Here is a 20,276-nt window from a genome sequence, read left to right as displayed (position 1 = left end):
ACATGGACTAATCTTGTACGTATTCTGAAAAGAACTAGAACTAGAAGAAGATCTAACTTAGAAATCTTGAATAAAGGGAATAATTGTGATTTGTAGATTGAAACTTGTGAATTTAAAGGTGGGAACTAGGGTGCTAAGGATCCACTTGTAGCTATTAAGATTCTACCTTACTGGATTCAAGAGACACAACTGGAATCAGAGTTCTATCTTATCCAGTTGGAAGAAGAGATGATCAAATCTCTGAACTTTCATTGAATCAGTCTTAAGAGATGAGAATTGTGAAGATTTGGAAGGGATTCCGTCACCCAAACATACCCAGGAGACTATAAAAACAACAGAATTTACCAATCTCAGAATCTCAAATAAGAAAAGAAGATATTCAAAGCTATTGCAACATCTATTGTAATTTGAGTCACAACAAACCATAGAAAACTGAAAATATTCCTTAAAATGAACTAGAAATCAATGAAATTCAATATAAATATGAATCAAAGTAAAGTAAACATCCCAATCACACTACAAGATTCACCTCTTAACCATAACTAAGAGGTGTAGTTACCCATAGACATGATTAAACAAAAATCTCTTAAGAAAAGCATAAAAACAAACTAAGGAAGAAGAAGAAAACTTTTGGCGGTAGCTCTCCACTCCTTAAACCCTAAAAGATGCTTTGGAGCATCCTAGGAACTCCTATTTGTAGTTGGGGAACTCCAACTTTCACACCGAGTTAGAAAAGTCCGGAAACCACCTCAAATTTAAGCAGTCCGCGCAAAATTTGCATAACCATCGTCTAGTCGAGAGCAATCTTTGACTAGTCGAACCGTAATCTTCAACTAGTCGAGTGAAATCTTCGACCAGTCAGATTTCACGTGAATTTAAAAGATAATGTTACTGGAGTTTCACCCGAATTTTCTCGGGCTAGTCGAACCAAAATCGGGCTAGTCGAATTGCACGTGAATTTTTAAGATTCATTTTCTTCGATTCTCTTCATTCCTCACTTGGTTTTCTTGGATCTTTGGCATCTGAATTCTTCAATCTTGATCTCGTAAGATCCATTCCTTGCCTTGGTGATTCTTGAGCATTAAATCCATGTTTTTAACATTCTTTTCAATCCAAACTCTCAGTTTCACCTTGTAACACAAACATGTATAACATATACCATTAAACATTATCATGTTCATAAAACCAAGATATAAATAGGGGAGAATATTTAATATTTGACACTCAACACTCAACCATCCTATAGGTGATGGTTTGGGGTGACGGAAGGATTTAACACCTGAGATTGTTGTAACATTGGCCCAAATCTGATCTAGTTCCCTCATTCTCTTTATTCTAATTGATGTACGGTGGGGGAGGCCTAATCGAGCCAATATATCTATTTCTCCTGACGTAGGTTGGGTTCACTTGGACATCGGTTTAATCTTAAGATCTTCAGAATCTTCTCGAATGCTACAACCACTCTGAACATCTTTGGGTAGATCTCCTATTTTGTTTCGACAAGAAATGAATGTATCTCGATTGGAATATTCATATTCAATAATAACAAAGGAAAGAAAGAAGAACAATAATCATCATTAATTTTATTGATTCTGAGTTTCAATTACATCCTCACATTTCCCTTGATTACAATACAAAGTACATTCAGTAAATACAATGAAATAAAGAAAATAATTTAAATAGAGATTCCGGTAGCATTTTAGCTTGCAAAGCATCCATCGCAATGACAAAAGGGTTGTACGGGTCAAAGATTCGTATTTCTTCATTAATACGAATAATATGCAGTTATAGAAGACCATCTCACAAGAAATCTTGAATCTCATAAAAGAACATTATTAAATCCCAAAATATTCAACAAATCTGCTTGTTGCATGATCATGCAATGGGCACTTCCAGCCTGTTGCGCGACCGTGCAACAAGCCTTGGCATAGAACTCGAAGTTCCCATCTTCTTCTGTTCTCCTCCAACATTGTGCTGCGAAATACTTGAAGAAGGTTTTGGAGAAATCTCGGAATCCCTCTAGTTCTTTCGGAGCTTCCACACTTTGTAAATGTTGTAAATGAGAGGGGAAATTTGTATTTATAGGCATGTGAGCCGTAATTCTACACAATCAAATACTATTGTGCGATCATGCAATGCATCTCCATTGCGCGGTCGCATAACGAACATCCTCTCTTGATCATGCCATTTTCACCGCGCTAACGTCCACCGCTTATCCATTGTGCACCGCGTAATAAACTTTTCTTCAGTGTCATCTTGGCCACGCAATGGCTATTATATATATATATATATATATATATATATATATATATATATATATATATATATATATATATATATCTTAAAAAAATTTGTGCACCAATAGATGCCCCCTTAATTCTTCTTTGATAGATAATGGTAATCAAATGAAGGATCAATTCCTAATTTGCACAAAAGATAACTTTCATTGGTTGTGTGCATGTGCAAAAGTTATTGTGCGATCGGGTCCGCGCAACACATGATCGAGTCTTCACCACCTATATATATTGACATTAGCTTCATTTCAATTCATTTCACTGCTGACTTCCTGGGTTTCATTTCTCTTTTGCACGACCATGTAACCACTTTCCATTGCGTGACAACATAATTGCCATTTGTGCGCCGCGCAACAGGTCTGCTTCAGCAGAAAATCTCCTCAAGTGTCTAGACTTTGTTCAATGTTCTAAATAACTCTCGAATGGATAGAACTAAGCGACACCTTGTTTCTTCTCGGGAACAAGTAACCCCTACTCACCAGTCCGAACCTTCAAACCATCATTTGTCTTTAGTCAAGAATCGCCCTAAGAAAAGGGTGAAGGTTACGACAAAACACTCAGCTTTCTTTAAAGATCATGTCCTCCCAATCATTGATTTCTCAAGCCGCATAACACTCTTGGCTAGCCCAATTCGCAATGCAATTATAATGGGGGACATTAAAAGACCCCCAAAAGAGGGTCACAAGACTGATTGGGAAACCTAGTTGAAAGCAACTACCAATATTCGAACTATTATCTCTTGTCTAGCAGCCGAAGAATCCACCCCTCCTTCCTTCACAAAGAAGAAACAATCGAAAAGCAATAGATAATAGCTGCAGGAGAAGATCAAATAATTCAATAAGAAACGGCTCTAAAATACGTGGGACTATGTCAAAGTACACTAGGATGTGATTAAATTCTGCAGTCCTTTCAGGGATGAAATGATCATTATCCCTATGAATCTTCATCGCCATTCATCAATCCCCTATAGCGAGCCGTTTGATCAGATGACGTAGAACATGCTTCTATACACTACTAATTGGGTGAGGAAGGAGCCGCAGATTTTGGAAGGTTCTCTGCTAGAGAGGAGATCAAAGTAGAAGACAAGCCGAATCTCCCTAGTGCGGTTCCTAATACCTTGTTGTAACCCACACACTCTTTATCCCACTCCTTCGAAATGTTGCACCAACACTTTCATAGTCGAGATTCTTTATGGGGAAATGAAGAATTCCGTACACGTGGCTTCTTATCCTCTCATACTTATTATAGTGCTTGAGCGAAGGAAATACTTAAGAAGCATGCTCAGATGTTGATTGAAATAGATTTAAACATCACATCGAAGTCACTTCAGAGTATTTCTACAAGGATACCATGATTTTCAAAGGTTTCCTTAAATATTGGTGTCTAATGACCAATTCATTCCATTTGCCGTTAGGTGATGTCAACATTACTCTATGAGATCTTCATCGAATGGCGAGGCTTCCTGTGATAGGCTTCTTCTTTGATGAGTTCATGCCTACCAATGAGGAGTTTGTACATTTCTCGTCTTCTCAATGACTGCCACTAATTTTGGAAACCGCCATAAAACTTTTTCAAAAAATGTTGAAGTTTCTCGATATCTGAAAAGTACCTCACCTACAATTGCTTTCGCATTTCACTAGAAATTTACGGTACATTTCCTAACCTTCTTTGTCATATTCATGTAATATTTTCTTCTAATATTCTTGTTTATCTCACAGTCTTGTAATCATTCTCAAGACTTAGAGAATCTCAGGCAGAAGATCAAAGGCCCCACTAAATACAGTTCTTTTGGCAAGCTAGTTACTTTTTTGGCATATTGATGAAGCTTGTTAGTACTTCCTAGTTCTAAGTGGGCAGATGCTATTCAACCAACTCTATTGGTAGTTGAAGGGGCGATAATAGAAGGTTGAAAATATTCATTAGCTCTCCCGGTCCTTTGTTCGCTTTACAGGACATTTGGTGATGTAGTGACGCATTGCACAAGTCAAGCAGTCAGGGCTTCTTCAGCTTACACACCATGGCACTATTTTTCAGGGTGGCTACGTGTATACTTTTCCTAGACATATGATGAACCTGATAAAGCATATTTCAACCCAAATCGTCTTCCTCTTTGACACTATCAATGACGAAAGATGATAAAGAATACATATGACTGGGTACACGACAAATTGAGAATATCGAATCCATCGACGTCTTTTAATTTCCCTTACCAAATCAGGTTGAAGACAAGGATGTAATAGATGATGAATCTTTGGAGCCAATTGAACGTACATTCTTTATCTGCATCAGGTCAAGCTGCCTTCCCTTAAGAGAAGGGAGTGAATTCTAGCGTGAACCCTATTATCCTAATAGGTTCACTTACCAACTTGGTTATGACTAAACCATGCCGGAGGATGGAGTCATGACTCGTATTATGCGAAGTTATGGAGTGGGCCCATACAACTAGGTGCTTATATGGAAGCAGCTCCTAGCCGTATGTATTGGTTCCCACTTCATTCTTCCTGGATGTAATCATCAAGTCTGAGCTTCTTAATGTTGGATGTGGTGGTGGGCACATCATTTTTACCTCGTCCATCATTGTTATTCAGTAAATCATCCTGTTTGGGTGCCTACTCCTAGATTGAGGCATTACATTCCTGAACAAGGCATTAGTTATATAGTGGAGAGAGACCATGTCGCTGCTCCTGACCAAGCATGTTTAAATATTTCACTGGAAGAACCTATCTGTTAGATAAAACTATCCAACAATTTGGAAGGTTGGATTGCCTGTGGAACCTCAGATCTTCTAAGATGATCCGGAGATCAACCCGCTGAAGCTACAACACCCAGTCCACCAAATGTCCCTCAAATGCCCACTACTACTATCAACCCCAAACCAGAAATCGGGCTCACAAAATTTTCGATTACCGAATCTGGTGCCGACTGCCTCTGTAGTACCCCATTTTAGGCTCCCAGCGTCCATATGCCAGGTTCCGATCCTAGGATCCTACAAGGAGGATTTTTCAACATACATTTGTCTCATAAGAAGCATAACCACAAGTTTACCCAAATCATAAAGGCAACATCATCATCACATATCCACTAACACTACAAGAAAGAGGGTTTTTAGCGACGAAACTTTTAGCGATGAAATTTTTTTTCGTCGCTGAAAGAGTACCTTTAGCGACGAGACTTTTAGCGACGAAAGTTTTCGTAGCTAAAAATCGTGGATGAGACTTTTAGCGACAAAAATATTCGTTGCTATAGGCTCAAAACATTTTTTGGACGATTACTTTTAGCTACGAAACTTTTCGTAGCTAAAAATCGTGTATGGGATTTTTAGTGACGAAACAGTTCGTCGCTAAAAGTAATTTCCCGCTTTTTAAAAAATTTTCTAGCTAAGAGTTTTAGCGACGAATATTTTCGTCGCTAAAAGTATTGTGTATTCAAGTTTGAAAATTTTGGCCCTGACTTTTAGCGACGAACCAAAACCGTCACTAATAATTTTTTAAGCGACGAAAACTTTCGTAGCTAAAAGTGGTGTATTCCCTTTTGAAAATTTTGGCCCTGACTTTTAGCGACGAACCAAGACCGTCGCTAATAATTTTCCCGCTTTTTAAAAAATTTTCCCGCTAAGAGTTTTAGCAACGAATATTTTCGTTGCTAAAAAAGTTGTGCATTTATCTTGGCCCTGCCTTTTAGCAACGAACAATTAAGATTTTTAGCGACGAAAGGTTGTGTCGTTAAAAGTAATTTCCCGCTTTTCAAAAAATTTTCCCTTCAAGAGTTTTAGCAACAAATATTTTCGTAGCTAAAAAACAAAAATTTGCTTTTAGCGACGAAAAGTTTCGTCGCTAAAAGTGTTTTATATTTCAGTTTACTTTTGGCCCTGACTTTTAACGACAAACCAAAACCGTCGCTAATAATAATTTTAGCAACGAAAATGTTCATCACTAAAAGTAATATTGCTTTTGAAGAAAAAATAGGAAATTTGAAATTTTTGAGAAAAAAAATTGTAATATGAGAAATTTTTTGAGATTTTGAAAATAAAAATTCTAAATTTGTATTTTAATTTTTTTTGAAATATTTTATAATAAAAATGATATTTTATTAAAAGAGTAAAAAAATATACATTTTGGAAAAAATGTTATTTTTAAATGTAAATTAAAATTTATCTGTGAAAAATAAAATTACTAAATTATTAGGGAGATCCACTAATTGAACCTTTAATCAACTCTTTTTGGACAATTTAACAGTTCAGATTGAACAATAAATAACTTCAGATGTTTAAATCAAATTCACCAATTTCTCCCAAATTGAATCACCTGCCCTCAAATTTTGAAATCAAACGTTCAAATCCTTGATTTTGTTGGAAAAACATGAAGAATCAGGTATTTCTCACCTATTGGCACTAATTTGGTACGATTTGAACAAAAAAATGGAGCAAAATGCAAAAATATGACAATGTTTGAGAAAAACTTTGAAAACAAAATGATGCTTTTGGAAAAAAAAAAAAATCAACATTTTGAAATTTTTGAGGAGAAAAATTAAAATATGAGAAAATTTTTGAGATTTTGAAAATAAAAATTCAGAATTTGTATTTTTATTTTTATTTTTTGAAATATATTATAATAAAACATTATGGTGATCCATGGGTTTGCCATATCCCGGGACAAATTCATTGGGTTTGTTTGGCTTGTTTGGCATATCATGGGATTTTACCATCCCATCCCTCCTAATCCCTCTTAATCTGCTTGGCCCAACAGGCCCTGAATGTATTTGGTCTATCCATGTCATCCATCCGTTTTTCTATCTAATTTAAGGAGTTGAGCCCAAAAGATCAAGTGGATTATATCACTGGAAACAATGGGGATAATAATTTCCACCGTAAAAACCTTTCTAGGCCCCACAGTGATGTTTATTTGTCATCCAACCTGTTCATAAGATCATAAAGACATAGATGAAGTTAAAACACAAATATAAGCTTGATCCAAAACTTCTAGGGCTCCCAAGAATTTTTCAACTGTAGATGTTCAATTCAATTGTATCCTATTGTGTGGTCCTTACGAACATTGGATATGCCTCATTTTTAGTCTCAATCTGAAAATTTATCTGTTAAAATTAACGGATGGAGAGGATAAAATACATAAATTATGGTGGACCTCACAGAGTTTACTCGTAGTGAGTTACTCACTATGCAATCCGCTTCAATGGTAATAAGCTATATGGGCCCATAAAAGAGTTCAAAAATCAGGCAGATCTAGAATTCAAGTGGGCCACACGTCAGACAAAACAACCGGGATGGAACATCCACCATTGGAAACTTGGTAGGACATCGGGATGATATTTGTGCCCATGGTTTTATTCGTGTGGTGATAACCTTATTAACGGTTGAGATGGTGTATAAATATCATAATAGGTTCTAGGAAGTCTCAATGGTGGACGTTTCCATTCTCAATATTTCACTCGGAGTGGCCTAGCTTAGTTTTGAATCTGCCCGATTTTTAGACCCTGTCCCATTATGAGCTTGAGAAAATCATGAACAAAGTGGTTTTGTTACTGCATTTCTGTGGGCCCACATAGCTTCTGGTCACAAGAACTTCCCATGATGCATTTCGTCATCCATCCCTTAGCATGCATTTTGCAGTGAGGATTTTGACAACTCACGGTGCCCCTTATCAGCATACATTGCTGGGGTGGGTTTTCAATCCGTTTTGCTTCCTAAACTATGATCTCCCCTGTTTTTGTTATAATCATGCCATAGATGCTATGGTAGCAATGCTTCATTGTTGATCCTAACCTATCATGCATGGATTCGAATATGAGCCATTTGATCTTTAGTTCTCAATGTTCTAAATTTTCTGTCCTAGACAATCATTAGTTCAGCGAATGCTTTTTAGTATAGACTAGAATATGAACAGTTTATTTCATCATCTAAGATGTATTTCGAGTTCTAAACCCATCCTCGATGGCTATGGTATGGTGGGCACCATTCTCTATCAAAACCCTTATAGCGACTGACGCAGGTATGGACGTGATGAGGTCGATCACTGTCTTCCTCAAAGTGGATAATTATTCCAATTCCACGGAGCTTTTCTATATTCTTCATAAAGATTCCTCGAATCCACAAGAAAAAAATAGAAATAAATTCTAGTAAATTCAAAAATAGCTTAATTGATGATAAAAAAACGGAATTACATGGGTTTTTAATTGTCACTTGCACAAATGTGATTCTTTATAATTATAAGCAAACCATGATAATCCTAACAAATGGATGAATCGAAATGTTGATTGGACCTATTTTTGCATAAATGATCTTGACCGTCCATTTTTAATTCCATTTACCGAATGGTCAAATTTACTAAATCAATGTGATATTTTCATGGTAGTTCATGAAATATGGATTAGACCTGATGAACCGTATTGATCAATGGTTTGGACCATCTAGGTTCTGAATAAAAATGGGAGCACTATAACTAATTGTGTTCGTAGGCACCGAGAGTCCTTGTAGAGCAACAACATTCACGGGAGATGTGTTAGTGTTCCCTCACATCAATTTTTTTTTAAAAAATAAAAATAAAAAAATTAGGGCTTGATACCAAAAATGAGAGGGATATAAATCTCAGGTGGACCACACCACATGATAACAATAGTGATTGGATATCCACCATTAAAACCCTCCTAAGGTCCATTGTACTTTTTATTTGACATCAAATCTATTGATTAGGTCATACATGCCCAGATGAAGGAAAAAAAAATATCAGATTGATCCAAAACTGTATATGGCTCCCAAAAGTAACTTAATGGTCGACGCTCATTCAACACTGTTTACTATAATGTGGTCCAGTTGAGATTGGGATATACCTCATTTTTTGTCTCATACCATAAAATGATATGGAAAAATAGATGGACGGCAGGGATGAAACACATACAACATCGTGGGGCCCACACAAAACCGACCACCAGCCACGGGCGTTGGTGTCAGCGCGAGTAGAGAGAGGGAGATATACTCTCCTCTCTCGGTCTCTCACTCTCTGTCTCCTCTCTCTCGCGCACCCTCTCTCTCTCTCTCACCCTCTCTCAACCGCGCTCTCTCTCTCTCTCTCGGTCCCTCTCTCAACCGCGCTCTCTCTCTCTCTCAGTCCCTCTCTCAACCGCGCCCTCTCTCTCTCTGTCTCTCTGTCGCTCACTCTCTGTCTCCTCTCTCTCGCGCACCCTCTCTCTCTCTCTCTCTCTCTCTCTCTCTCTCTCTCTCGGTCCCTCTCTCAACCGCGCCCTCTCTCTCTCTCTCTCTGTCGCTCTCGGTGCTCTCTCTCTCGCGCATCCTCTCTCTCTCTGTCTCTCTCGCTGGATCGGTGGACCGTGATCGGGTATCTCTCGCTCTCTCTTTGACCGTTCTCACCGTTGACGGAAATCCCTAATTTCTGGATTTGGGATTCGAAATCCCTAATTTGCCTGTATGGGATTCAGATTTGAGGATTCAGAATCGAAAATCCCTGATTTTTTGATTTTTTGGGGATTCATATCTGAAAATCCCTAATTAACAGATTTGGGGATTTTGGGGGATTCATATCTGATTTTTTGTTGAATGCAATGGGGAATGTTCTGTTATCATTTGATTCATATCTGATTTTTTGTTGAACTGTGGTTAGTTTACCCATATTTATTGTTTGGAATATCATTTGGTAAAAAGATGGTCCATTTAAAGAAGTGGATAGCCTGTAGTACAATACAGGCAAATTTACTTGTGTAGACAGCTAGATCAGAATAATGCGGTCTATTTTTATTTATTTATTTTTATTTTGTGTGTGTGTGTGTGTGTATTTTCCTGCAGTAAGCATTATATTATATTTTTGTTTCTTTCTAGGTGCTTGTGTATAGTTTGCAAACCATGGCATGTCTTTGTGGAATTTTCAGTGAGTGGGAATGAGCTAAGTGAGACATCATCCAAAAAAAGAAAGCTCTGCATCGATGAGCACATCTCTCATGGGAAGGCAGAGCTCTCGCCTTGATCAATGGAAGGGATTGGAAGCTCTAAGGCATTTGAGAGGAGAAACAAGAGAGCAAAAATCTGGCACCATGCCCGAGACTTTTAGACAACGGGATTTTGAAAATGCCAAAGAATATTTGCTGATTCACTTTGTCTCTTTTGCAGTCACAGCACTGCAAGATCTTTTCAGTTTCCTGAACTTTGTTTTTGGATGATCCAATAGCCCCAATCTTTATTGGGTTTTCCAATTGAATGTAGACAAGTGCTCATTTTTTATGCAAACTTTTGTTAATCTTCCATCTATATGTCATGAATGGGTTACTAGTTGCCTTGACTCGTGGACTATGGCCCATGATATCAACAGTCTTAATAACCATAGACATGAATCACATGTGCAATGGGGATGTCGTAGTTAGCACTTCATGAAACTCCATGAAGCATGCACATTGCAGTAACATCCCTCCAAATCATAAACATTCATTGGAACAAAGCCACGCATCCTGAATAACTCATTCAACTATTTTGGTTTTCAATACATTTCTTTGCCCAATTTTGTCAGTATTATAGCCGAATTATCTGAACTGAGAAGACTTGCTTGCTTAATTAGGCTGCGTCTGAAAATATATTTTTCAGGCCTAACTGCTGGTGATGGATTTGTCTGTGGCCTGCTGTTGGATTCAAAACAACCCTACTAGGGTTGGGGCAATAGCATATACATCCAAATGGGTGTCCCTCATCCAATGGCTGAAGAAGCTTCCCACTCAGAAATCAGTGCCAGGGACCACCATATCTGCTAATTGAGATTGCTTGCCAAAGGGACATATGCAAACATCTCCATGGTTGGGCTTAGAGAAGACCAGACATGAGTACAATCAAGAGAGTTTTTGCACCAACTTGGTATGTGGCTAATATTGCACTCAATTGCATGTATGGCAGCCAATGGGTATCTGATGAATCCAACCCAATGTTAATACATCTGGGTCTCATTTATGGGACCCATTAAGCAATTGGGACTGGTTCAGGTCTCAACTTTAGGACCTGATTAAAAATCAGGTCTAGGTACTGTCCAGTTTGGGTCTAGGTGGTTTTAATAGTAAATTATATATTTTTTGTATGCATTTATTATTCTAATAAAAGAAATTTCACTTCTAGCACTTTATTTTTTTGGTTGAATGTCATATCATCTCTTTCATTAGATTGGTTTTGGTCTAATCTTTCAATCATTCTCTGTAAGACCCGTGTCCTAATCCGTACTGTTCCGTTAGCTTCCGCGGTCCTTCCGTTCAAATTCTGGCAACCTTCGCACCGTATTCGGTGTTTCCGCACGATCCTAAGCCAGGTCCCGCGCACCGACGTCGGCTTGATCCGAAAGTTGTATCATAGCGACCGCGTCGTCGCCGCGGTTCCAACGCCGTGACTTGCGCACCGAACCGATACCCAGGTAAGAAGATGCCGATCTGCGTTTATTCCGAGAAACACCGCGCGTTGCGGATTTCGAGGGAATCTCTACACAATTAGTCCCATCAATTAACCATAAATGCAACCATACCTCAAGTACTTCACCCATTCCCTCTTTTTCCAAAAGTCCACCATCTTTCCACCTCACCATTCCTCTTTTTCTCATTTTCAACCACAACCATCTCTCTTCTCCACCAATTTCAAACTAAACCATACCTCTCATCACTCCTTTCTTACAACCATCACTCCACCCATCCCTTCATCCATTATTTCTACCTCTCCCTCTCATTCTCTAGCAATTTTTCCAAATCCCATGAGAAATTTCACACATCCAACACACTCTCTCAACTTCAAGTGTGGCCCACCCTCTCATCTCCAATCTCAACCATTCATCTTTCATCAACCTCCGTTAAAAGTGAAGGTAAGGAGCTAAGGAGTCCAAGGGAGCAAGGAGAAGGAAGATAAGGTGGGTGATCTTCCATTATTTTAAATTTTTGGGCCCACTTGTTGGTGGGACCCATTTGGATGTATGTGATTTAATCAAGAGGGCCCATAGTGGCGGGGTTCCTCTATCTCACCGTGTATCTCTCTCTCTATCTCTCTCTTTTTCTTTCTTTGTAATGGTGTGGATCCCACCAATATGTGTTACATCTCCCCCGTCCATCTACATCAGACGGTGTGGTCCACTCTATTACAGGTGATGATCCACACCATCCACTATTTAGGTGGGCTAAATGCTTTATATATATATATGTTATATTTTATATAATATATATAATATATATAATATATTATGTATTATATATATAATATAATATATATATTATATGTATATAGGTTGGTGGGCCACATCTACGTGGGACCCACCCCAATAATATACTTATGTATGCCGTCCAGCGTCCCTGGACGCTGGACGTTGGCAAGAGGAGTGTGTGCACAGGCAATGGGTGTGTACTTTAATTAAAAAAAAAAGAGAAGGGAGAGGTGGACCACTCATGCAGGCCCCACCTTGACGTTTTTATGTAATTCAAGCCGACCATCCTATTTCCCAGATCATTTTAGGCGTTGAGCCGAAAAATGATTTCAATCTGAACTTTTGGTTTTTATTGAACCGGAACAAGTTTCCTACCTTTGATTTACTCCCCGATGCTCCTGTATATAAAAACAGCCCAATATTGGACTCTATGGGTTTGTATCGAGCCACAGGGACTAATAGCTGGTGTGGATCTTACTGAAGCGGGCCCCACCTGAGAAAATCCGCAGAAAAACCGTTTTCCAAAAAAAAAAAATATATATAGGCAAGGGAGGCAGCAGCAGCGTCACTGCCGCAGACCGCTGACGGACGGACGAGCTGGGGCTCACGGCCCCAGCTGTGGGCCCCACTTTGATGCGTTTCGATGATCAACACCGTGCATTTGATGGGTCCCCATGGGCCACCTGTTCACCCCAAAAATCAGCCATAAACGGAACTCAGGCGGGCCATACCATCTAAAATCATATGAAGACATGTCTAAACATATAAAAGCACTTGGTGGGGCCTACCTGAAATTTGGATGCGGCTGACACTTGGTCTGTACCCTCAGCCAAGTGGGGCACACATAATGAGCGGGCTGGATTTGTGGACCACATCACAGTGGGCCCCCAAATCATGACCCTATGATCGGTTTTAAAAATAAATAAATAAATAAATAAAAAGGGTTCCAGCGTGACCCTGTGGCAGGTTGGATGGCAACAGACATCACTGTGGGCCCTACCCTCCTATGGTCCACGTGAACTGTTTGGATGGCAAACAAACATCGCAATGGGTCCTACTCAAGGTCCACGTGACCTTAGGAATGGATTGGATTGCAAAAAAAAAAAAATCACAGTGGGCCCATTTTGTATGAAAAACAAATATTAGTGGGCCCTATCCAGGCCCACGCGACCTTATAGATAGATTGGATGATAAATAAAAACTACAGTGGGCTCTACCTTGGTCCACATGACCCTATGAATAGTTGAGTGGAAAATAAACATTATGTTGGGCCTTAAGTTGGGTGGAAAATAAACATTATATTGGGCCTTAGGCTAGGTAGAAAATGAGCATTTTGGTGGGCCCCACTTATGAAGTATTGTAAACCACACCCTCTATTAGTGTGGGCTCCATCATAATGTATGTGTTTCATCCAACTGTCCAACTGTTTTGGAAATAATTTAAGGCCCATGGTGGAGGCCCATCTTCATGTATTGGTGGTCTTTATTGAGGCCTACCTTGATTTATATTAGGCCCATATTATGAGGCCCATTTGATGTACTGGAGGCCCATGGGTCAAGGCCCAATAGAACATACATAAGGCCCAATATGGTGTAATTCCACCATGGTATATGTATTGATTTTGTAACGGGCCACGCCTTGGGAGCAATGCTGGTTTGACGTCCACATTAATAATGTTGGTTAAATGTCTGCATTATAACTCTCCCTAAGGCCCACTGATAGGCCCATACTGGTGGTAAGTAGGCCGTTTAGGCCCATCTCCGTTCTGCACAGAACCCATCTCTTTATATACGTTCAGTGTAGATCCATGACTCATGATCATTCGCACCATATGTATGCCTGATGTGAGGAGTGACCGATCATAGCATATACCTTTGGATAGGCTGTTTATGGGCTCCCTGATAGGCGGAGTTGCCTCATATAAGTGCATGGTATATACAGGACTGTTGCATGACTGATAGTGTGACTCATGCACTTGCATTTGTGTGATTGTAGTTACTGTATGCCCTAGCGACATCAGGGCCATAGCCTCCATAGACACATCGTGGATGGCAAGATTGGATACCGAAAATATTTAGTTTTAGCATACGGGCGCCATAGACGTCCCTGGGTAAAAATCCCTAAACCCGATGGTACCAGAGGATGACTCCAACGTCGAGACCGAGTGGATATATGAGCGCATGAGGGCCGAATACCAGGAGGCCGCGTCTCCCACTGTGTCGTGGTCGGTTGGAAAGGAGTGTGGCCTTACTCGCCCGAGGGTAGGGGGCAATACTAGGCTGAGTTTGACCAGCTCGCGAATGGGTCCGCTATCGACGTGCCGGATAGAGCCCGATATTGGTCGGCGGATAGTGAGGTTTCTTACGCTCATTTGGACTGTGCGGCTTGGAGAGCGGCAGTGCCTCTTGGAGTGTACTAAACCCCGGTGATTATCTAGAATGAGAACTGTACTGATACATGATGAGGATTGGCATGCTTGAGTTGCATCTCGCATCGCATGGCCGTATTATGGCCGATAGCATTCATATATTGCACCGCATAGCCTTGGTACGGCTGATTGCATTCATGTACTCATCGCCATAATTCCGCATTACTCTTACCTTGCATTTTGAGCACGCTTATATTGCGCACATACTTACACCACCCTCTAAGCTTTCCATAAGCTTATGCACGATTGATGCGTGCAGGTGACGCCAGGACGCAGTCGCAGCCATAGTCTCGCTGTAGTTGGAGCGTGCAGCCGAGCTTCTGGAGTTTTGTTCCTTTGTTACATTGTATTTTCCCCTTTCAGTCGCATTGTACTCAAAAAGTTTTTGATCATAGTGGATTTTGTGGTGGTATTCTTGTGGTTATTGTTTGTGGGTTATGCTTTTTGTTATGCTCATTATGATTCAGACTGATGATTTGAAACCCTCCTTGTAGTCTCCCAGGATCGGAACCTGGTGAATGGGTGCCGGGGTCCGAGAATGGGGTTCTACGGAGGCTGTCGGCGCCGGATTCGGCGATCGGGAATTTTGTGAGCCCGGTTTCCGAGTTCGGGGCGTGACATTCTCTAACTGTTAAAAGGAAATAAATTTCCATCTAGAGTTGGTTACGAGTGTAGTTTTCTATGTAACTGTTAAAAGGAAATCAATTTCCCCCTCTCTTTTGGTGACTCAAACAGAAGAAGCCATCTCATAATTGAGGTTTTGTTATAACCTGTGTTGTTTTCTAAGTGCACATGTTTTCCTTAGTATATTTATATTTTTATCAATCTATATTTTCTTTTAAGCTTTAATTTCTCGGTATCTTATGCAAGTTGCTTCAAATCATTATGGTTATTCTGTTATTATATTTGGTGAACTCATGGAATTCCATTAAACTATGTATGCTTTCTTTAACTAAATAATGATGTGCTTGTTATCTATCTGTATATTATCTTAGAGCCCTGATTAAAGGAACTGGCAAGGCCGGGGAACATCAGACATTCCATCTTCCGAAACCAACACTTTGGATATTATTTGACATACAATAATCTCTATATGCCTATTATGGATCTGTAGAATGGATGAATAGGATCATCAAGCTTCATTATGATTAGGGATTTTGTAGGAATTAGTAAGTATCAATTTTTTTCCCTCTCTTCTTCTTTTCCATCATAAATATGTAAAACAAGCCCTAAAAGGCAAATGTAATTTTTCTTGTACTCCATCTTCCTTGTAAGAAGACAGCCATAGTGTAAACATTTTACTTTTTCCATAGTATAAGCTGTTTACTTTTTGGTTAGTTGTTTGTTTGTACTTTGCATGCTTACACTACTATAACAGAAACTAGCAAACTGATGTAGAACATGGCACAGATACATTCCTGGCATGGTTGGACCAAAAGAAGGTGGAATGTAAATTGATCATAATTTAATCTCTTCTCCTTATAAATGACTTTGCTGACTCCTGCAAAACAGTGAGCTTGCAACTGATGTTGCACCCATGGGCTCAGTTATTTCCTGAAATCAGCCAACATCTTTCCTCTATAAAAAAAAATATTATTTTGCTTTTAACCATTTCATCGTGTCATAATTGTTATTGTTTTTGTTGTTAACACCATGCAATTTTACTTCTAGCCCATGTAGATTTTGTTCAAATCCGGCCCTATGATAACTCATTTATTTCGTGCTGTTATCATCTTGGGTTGCTGCTATTAAGGCAATGCATGATGTTATTTATCTTCCCCGTCATCTAGAGAAGGCAAGTTCAGTCCCTTCACCTTTTGGTCCATTGTATGAACTCATTGTAATAGATATTTGGTTCCTAGAGAGTCAAGATTTCAGAAACTATGGAAGCCCCACTCTATATTAGGTAATTGTGCCCTGTTTCAATGGCAAAAATGCACCCAATTCAGAAACTATGGAAGCCCCACTCTATATTAGGTGGAAAGTAGAAAGTCCATCGAACTGGCTTCAAATGACAAGTCAGCTCATTTATCAAAACAGAAATGAGCATGTTGCAATCACTTAATAATGTCTCCCTTGCCGGTTCCATTCTTGTTTCGACTTTGGCATCACCATTTACATTAGCCATGCATTTGCTAAATTTGCCAAAGCTTTATAATCTTTTTGTAGGTTGGTTCTTTAGATCCTGGTAAACTCATAAAAATACTCAAATCATCAATACCCAGTCTGTAACTACATTCAACTGTGATAGTTCTCCCTCCAGGATTCACCAAATTGTGACATTCACATTTTCTGTAGTGTGCTATTTCAGTTCTTAGAAAGACATTGAAAACTAAGATAACTCTGAAATGGGCATTAGCACTGGTCAAGTGACTCAAACCCAAGACTGGTGAATGCAACTGCAATAGCTTGGCTTTGCATTCAATGAATTGGTTCTCTCTTTAGGTAGACTTTTGCACTAATAACTTCATATATGTTTTTCTGTATCCTTATCAGATTTTACAAGTTTTAAAGAACTGTCTAACTTTTAAGTGGGAGCAAAAAATCAGTTGACTTTGTTGTCCTGGTGTACTTTAAAAAGAAAAAAAAAGGTTGGACTGTCAAAAAGAAATGGGTTATCTGCTGTGTATCGTAATCTGTCTATAGTACCGGATTTATGTCGATCTTTATTGAATAATAATAATAATCTATTTTTCCATCATGAGCAGGGATTTTGATGTCTACATTTGACATGAAGGATGAATCCAAGGTCCCTCTCATTCCAAAAGCATGGTTGATTATTTCTGCAGTTCCCTTTACTATGTTCTTCTTTTAGCATGGTCACATCCACATAATCCATGCCCATGTTGTGAAAAATACTCCTACTCAATAATTTTTGATTGACTGTTTTATGAACCTGCAGGAAGTGATTTGGCAAGGTGAGATTGGTGGAGTATATGCGGCTTTGGATACATTCAAGGCTGAAAAGGCATTTCCTATGTGCAAACTCACACGTTTGTTGCGTGATTCATTGGGTGGGAGGACTAAGACATGTATAATTGGTGGGCCTATCAAAATTGGACTGGGCCTATCCTGTTCATTTGGTGGACTTAAAAATAGGCCCGTGTTTGACTTACAGGCCTAAAATTAGATCAAGTTGGGACCATGGGGGCCAGGTTCATACAGGACTTGTCTCTATGGGAACTGCACCAAAATGTATGAATTTAGTTTTCCTTTAAAAAAAAAAAAATTTATTTTCTTGGTGATTTTTATTTTCTCAGTTCTCATTTATTGGATATGTTCATTTGAATCCTTTTCTTATGTATATAAGTGTATATGTTCCATGTTTATGGTGGAGATTGTTGGAGAGTTGCAAGCCTTAATCTCTAAGGAGACTCGTGGGGCTTCCAACCTCTTCTCAACAAACCTTCTTTTACTACTGTAAAATTCATGCTACTTGGTTAGAGCTGAAGACCTTACCTTTTTTTTATTTTTTTATTTTTTATTTTTTATCGACGATTGCATCATATTGCATTTGCACCATCAGGTTTGTTCATTCAGAACTTGCACTATGCTGATCAGCTACTGGAATGATCTCTTTTTGATTATTTTTACCATTGTCATATTTCCAAGTTTTAAGTCCTTGACTTAATTACATATGATCAGATGTTGGTAGTGGGAGGAATGCTAATACTGGAAAGGATAATGGGGTCAATCAAAGCACCGACAGAGGCCTTACATCCACCTCTTCACCAGTTTCGCAGGACATAGAAAATAAGGCAACCATTCCAACCATGAGGTAAACTTCATTTATAGATTTTTCTGATCATGGGACCACCAGCCTTTGAGGATTTTTAGCCTTTGAATTTGAGGACTTTTAGGGAAAATTACGACAGATCAACCTATGCTCCTCTCACTATCTTTTTTTCCCCTAAAGGAGGTGCTCAAGTCCAAGGGCTGGAAATGTCCAATCAGGGCTCACCTAATTATCAATTCAGATGAACTACACCTTACATGCCTGTGCAAATAATGAGTTGTTAATGTGCTGTGCAAAAAAGAAAAACAAATCCTCTGTGTAATATAGTTTCTGTTTGAACTAGTGAATATCTGATTGTTGTGTCATTTAATGTTTATTAAGCCACTGAAATTTGATTGTTGAATGTTGTCATATTGCTTTGTGTTTGTTGATGTTGTTCAAGGCGCTAATTTCCAGCATCTTTATGGGATGGAAAAACAAAGACACAAGGCGTTTAAAACAACGAATATTGATGGTGATTAATAGGCTTCCATTCTTTGCTGTTAGGACTGGTGATGATTCTTGGTCACTAGAGACCAGTTCTGGGGGTCTAGTAAATGCTCTTCTTGGTAAGTGGAAAATAAGTTCTTTATTCAACAGTTCTATTCAAATATATTTCCTCCCAGATTTTCATGGTTACCTTAACCTTATTGTTACTTCAAGAGAATGCTGATGGAGATATTTAACTGTTACATATTCAGCACTACCGCCACTGCTGGAACGAGATTGCAGTGCTTGATAATCAAAGTAATAAACTCAAGAAGCTAGTACTTACAAAGTATTAATAGATCAAACACTGTAGTTTGGCTTCAGAAAACAAGCTCAAAACAAGAGAAATCTGCCTTATTTATGAAAGTGGGGATCGTTGCTCTTCTATTCCAAATCCTTAACACATATTCCTTCTTTCTCATTTTCCTTGTTTTCATTGTTTGTTGCTTATATCAAGCCTTTGAGCCCCTCCTTGGAAATGGAACTATGTGTCCCTTGACAAGGAGCAGTCTGGCCATGGAGGTCTTAATCTTTCAATATGATGCAGCCCTTATGCAAATCCACTTATGGAAATGCCATACCTGTAATTTTGAAACAGAAAATATCTCATGAGTTCCTTTCCAGTAACTCCTGCAATTATCATTATCATCATCTAAGCCTTACCCCAAGTAATTGGGATCAGCTACATGAATCTTGTTCCACCATTCCATTCAAGGGCTAGTCCTTCAGTTAGACTGTAGATCATCAAGACTTTTCTTGCTACCTCCATCCACCTCCTTTTGAGCCTTCAACTTGTACCAACTCACCCATCCTAACCTGCATGGTTCTTGGTCTCTGTTGTAATAAAGCTCATGTGTCGACATGGCATGATAGATCCGAGATCCAAACATATGTACAGCTCTGAAAATCTTGGCTGAAGTTCTCTAACACATCCACCTATTTCCAATCTTGGCATAGGCCCCAATATATCTTGCGGCCTATGTATCGAGTGGACCAGATTTGTTTTTTGGGAAAACATGTACAGGGTTGGACCAACCTAATGGATGGATTGGATTTTGCATCCATGTGCCATGTTGGCACATTTGTGGCATGTACATGAGCTTTATTGC

The 20,276-nt window shown here is 39.0% G+C and overlaps 1 protein-coding gene across 5 annotated transcripts; it reads left to right on the top strand.

The window, feature by feature from the left end:
• The first annotated feature begins 17,064 nt into the window (after positions 1–17,064).
• On the top strand, positions 17,065–18,703 carry LOC131229879 (intermediate cleaving peptidase 55, mitochondrial-like). 5 transcript variants are annotated; one of them, XM_058225939.1, is made up of 4 exons: positions 17,065–17,131; positions 17,612–17,652; positions 17,806–17,944; positions 18,549–18,703. In XM_058225939.1, exons 2-4 carry the CDS (start codon positions 17,620–17,622, stop codon positions 18,683–18,685), a joined length of 309 nt encoding a protein of 102 aa, XP_058081922.1. In that variant the 5' UTR covers positions 17,065–17,131; positions 17,612–17,619; the 3' UTR covers positions 18,686–18,703. The 5 variants fall into 5 exon arrangements, 3 of the variants coding, with proteins under 3 accessions (XP_058081922.1, XP_058081930.1, XP_058081913.1); XR_009163639.1 differs by lacking the exon at positions 17,065–17,131 and having other exon boundaries at positions 17,555–17,652; positions 17,806–18,429; XM_058225947.1 differs by lacking the exon at positions 17,065–17,131 and having other exon boundaries at positions 17,555–17,652; positions 17,806–17,917.
• Positions 18,704–20,276: the final 1,573 nt, after the last annotated feature.

The sequence above is a fragment of the Magnolia sinica genome, chromosome 2 (genome assembly GCF_029962835.1).
Source record: "Magnolia sinica isolate HGM2019 chromosome 2, MsV1, whole genome shotgun sequence".
Taxonomy (NCBI): domain Eukaryota; kingdom Viridiplantae; phylum Streptophyta; class Magnoliopsida; order Magnoliales; family Magnoliaceae; genus Magnolia; species Magnolia sinica.
Note: the sequence above shows the minus strand (reverse complement) of the source record. Positions and strands in the feature narration are given on the sequence as shown.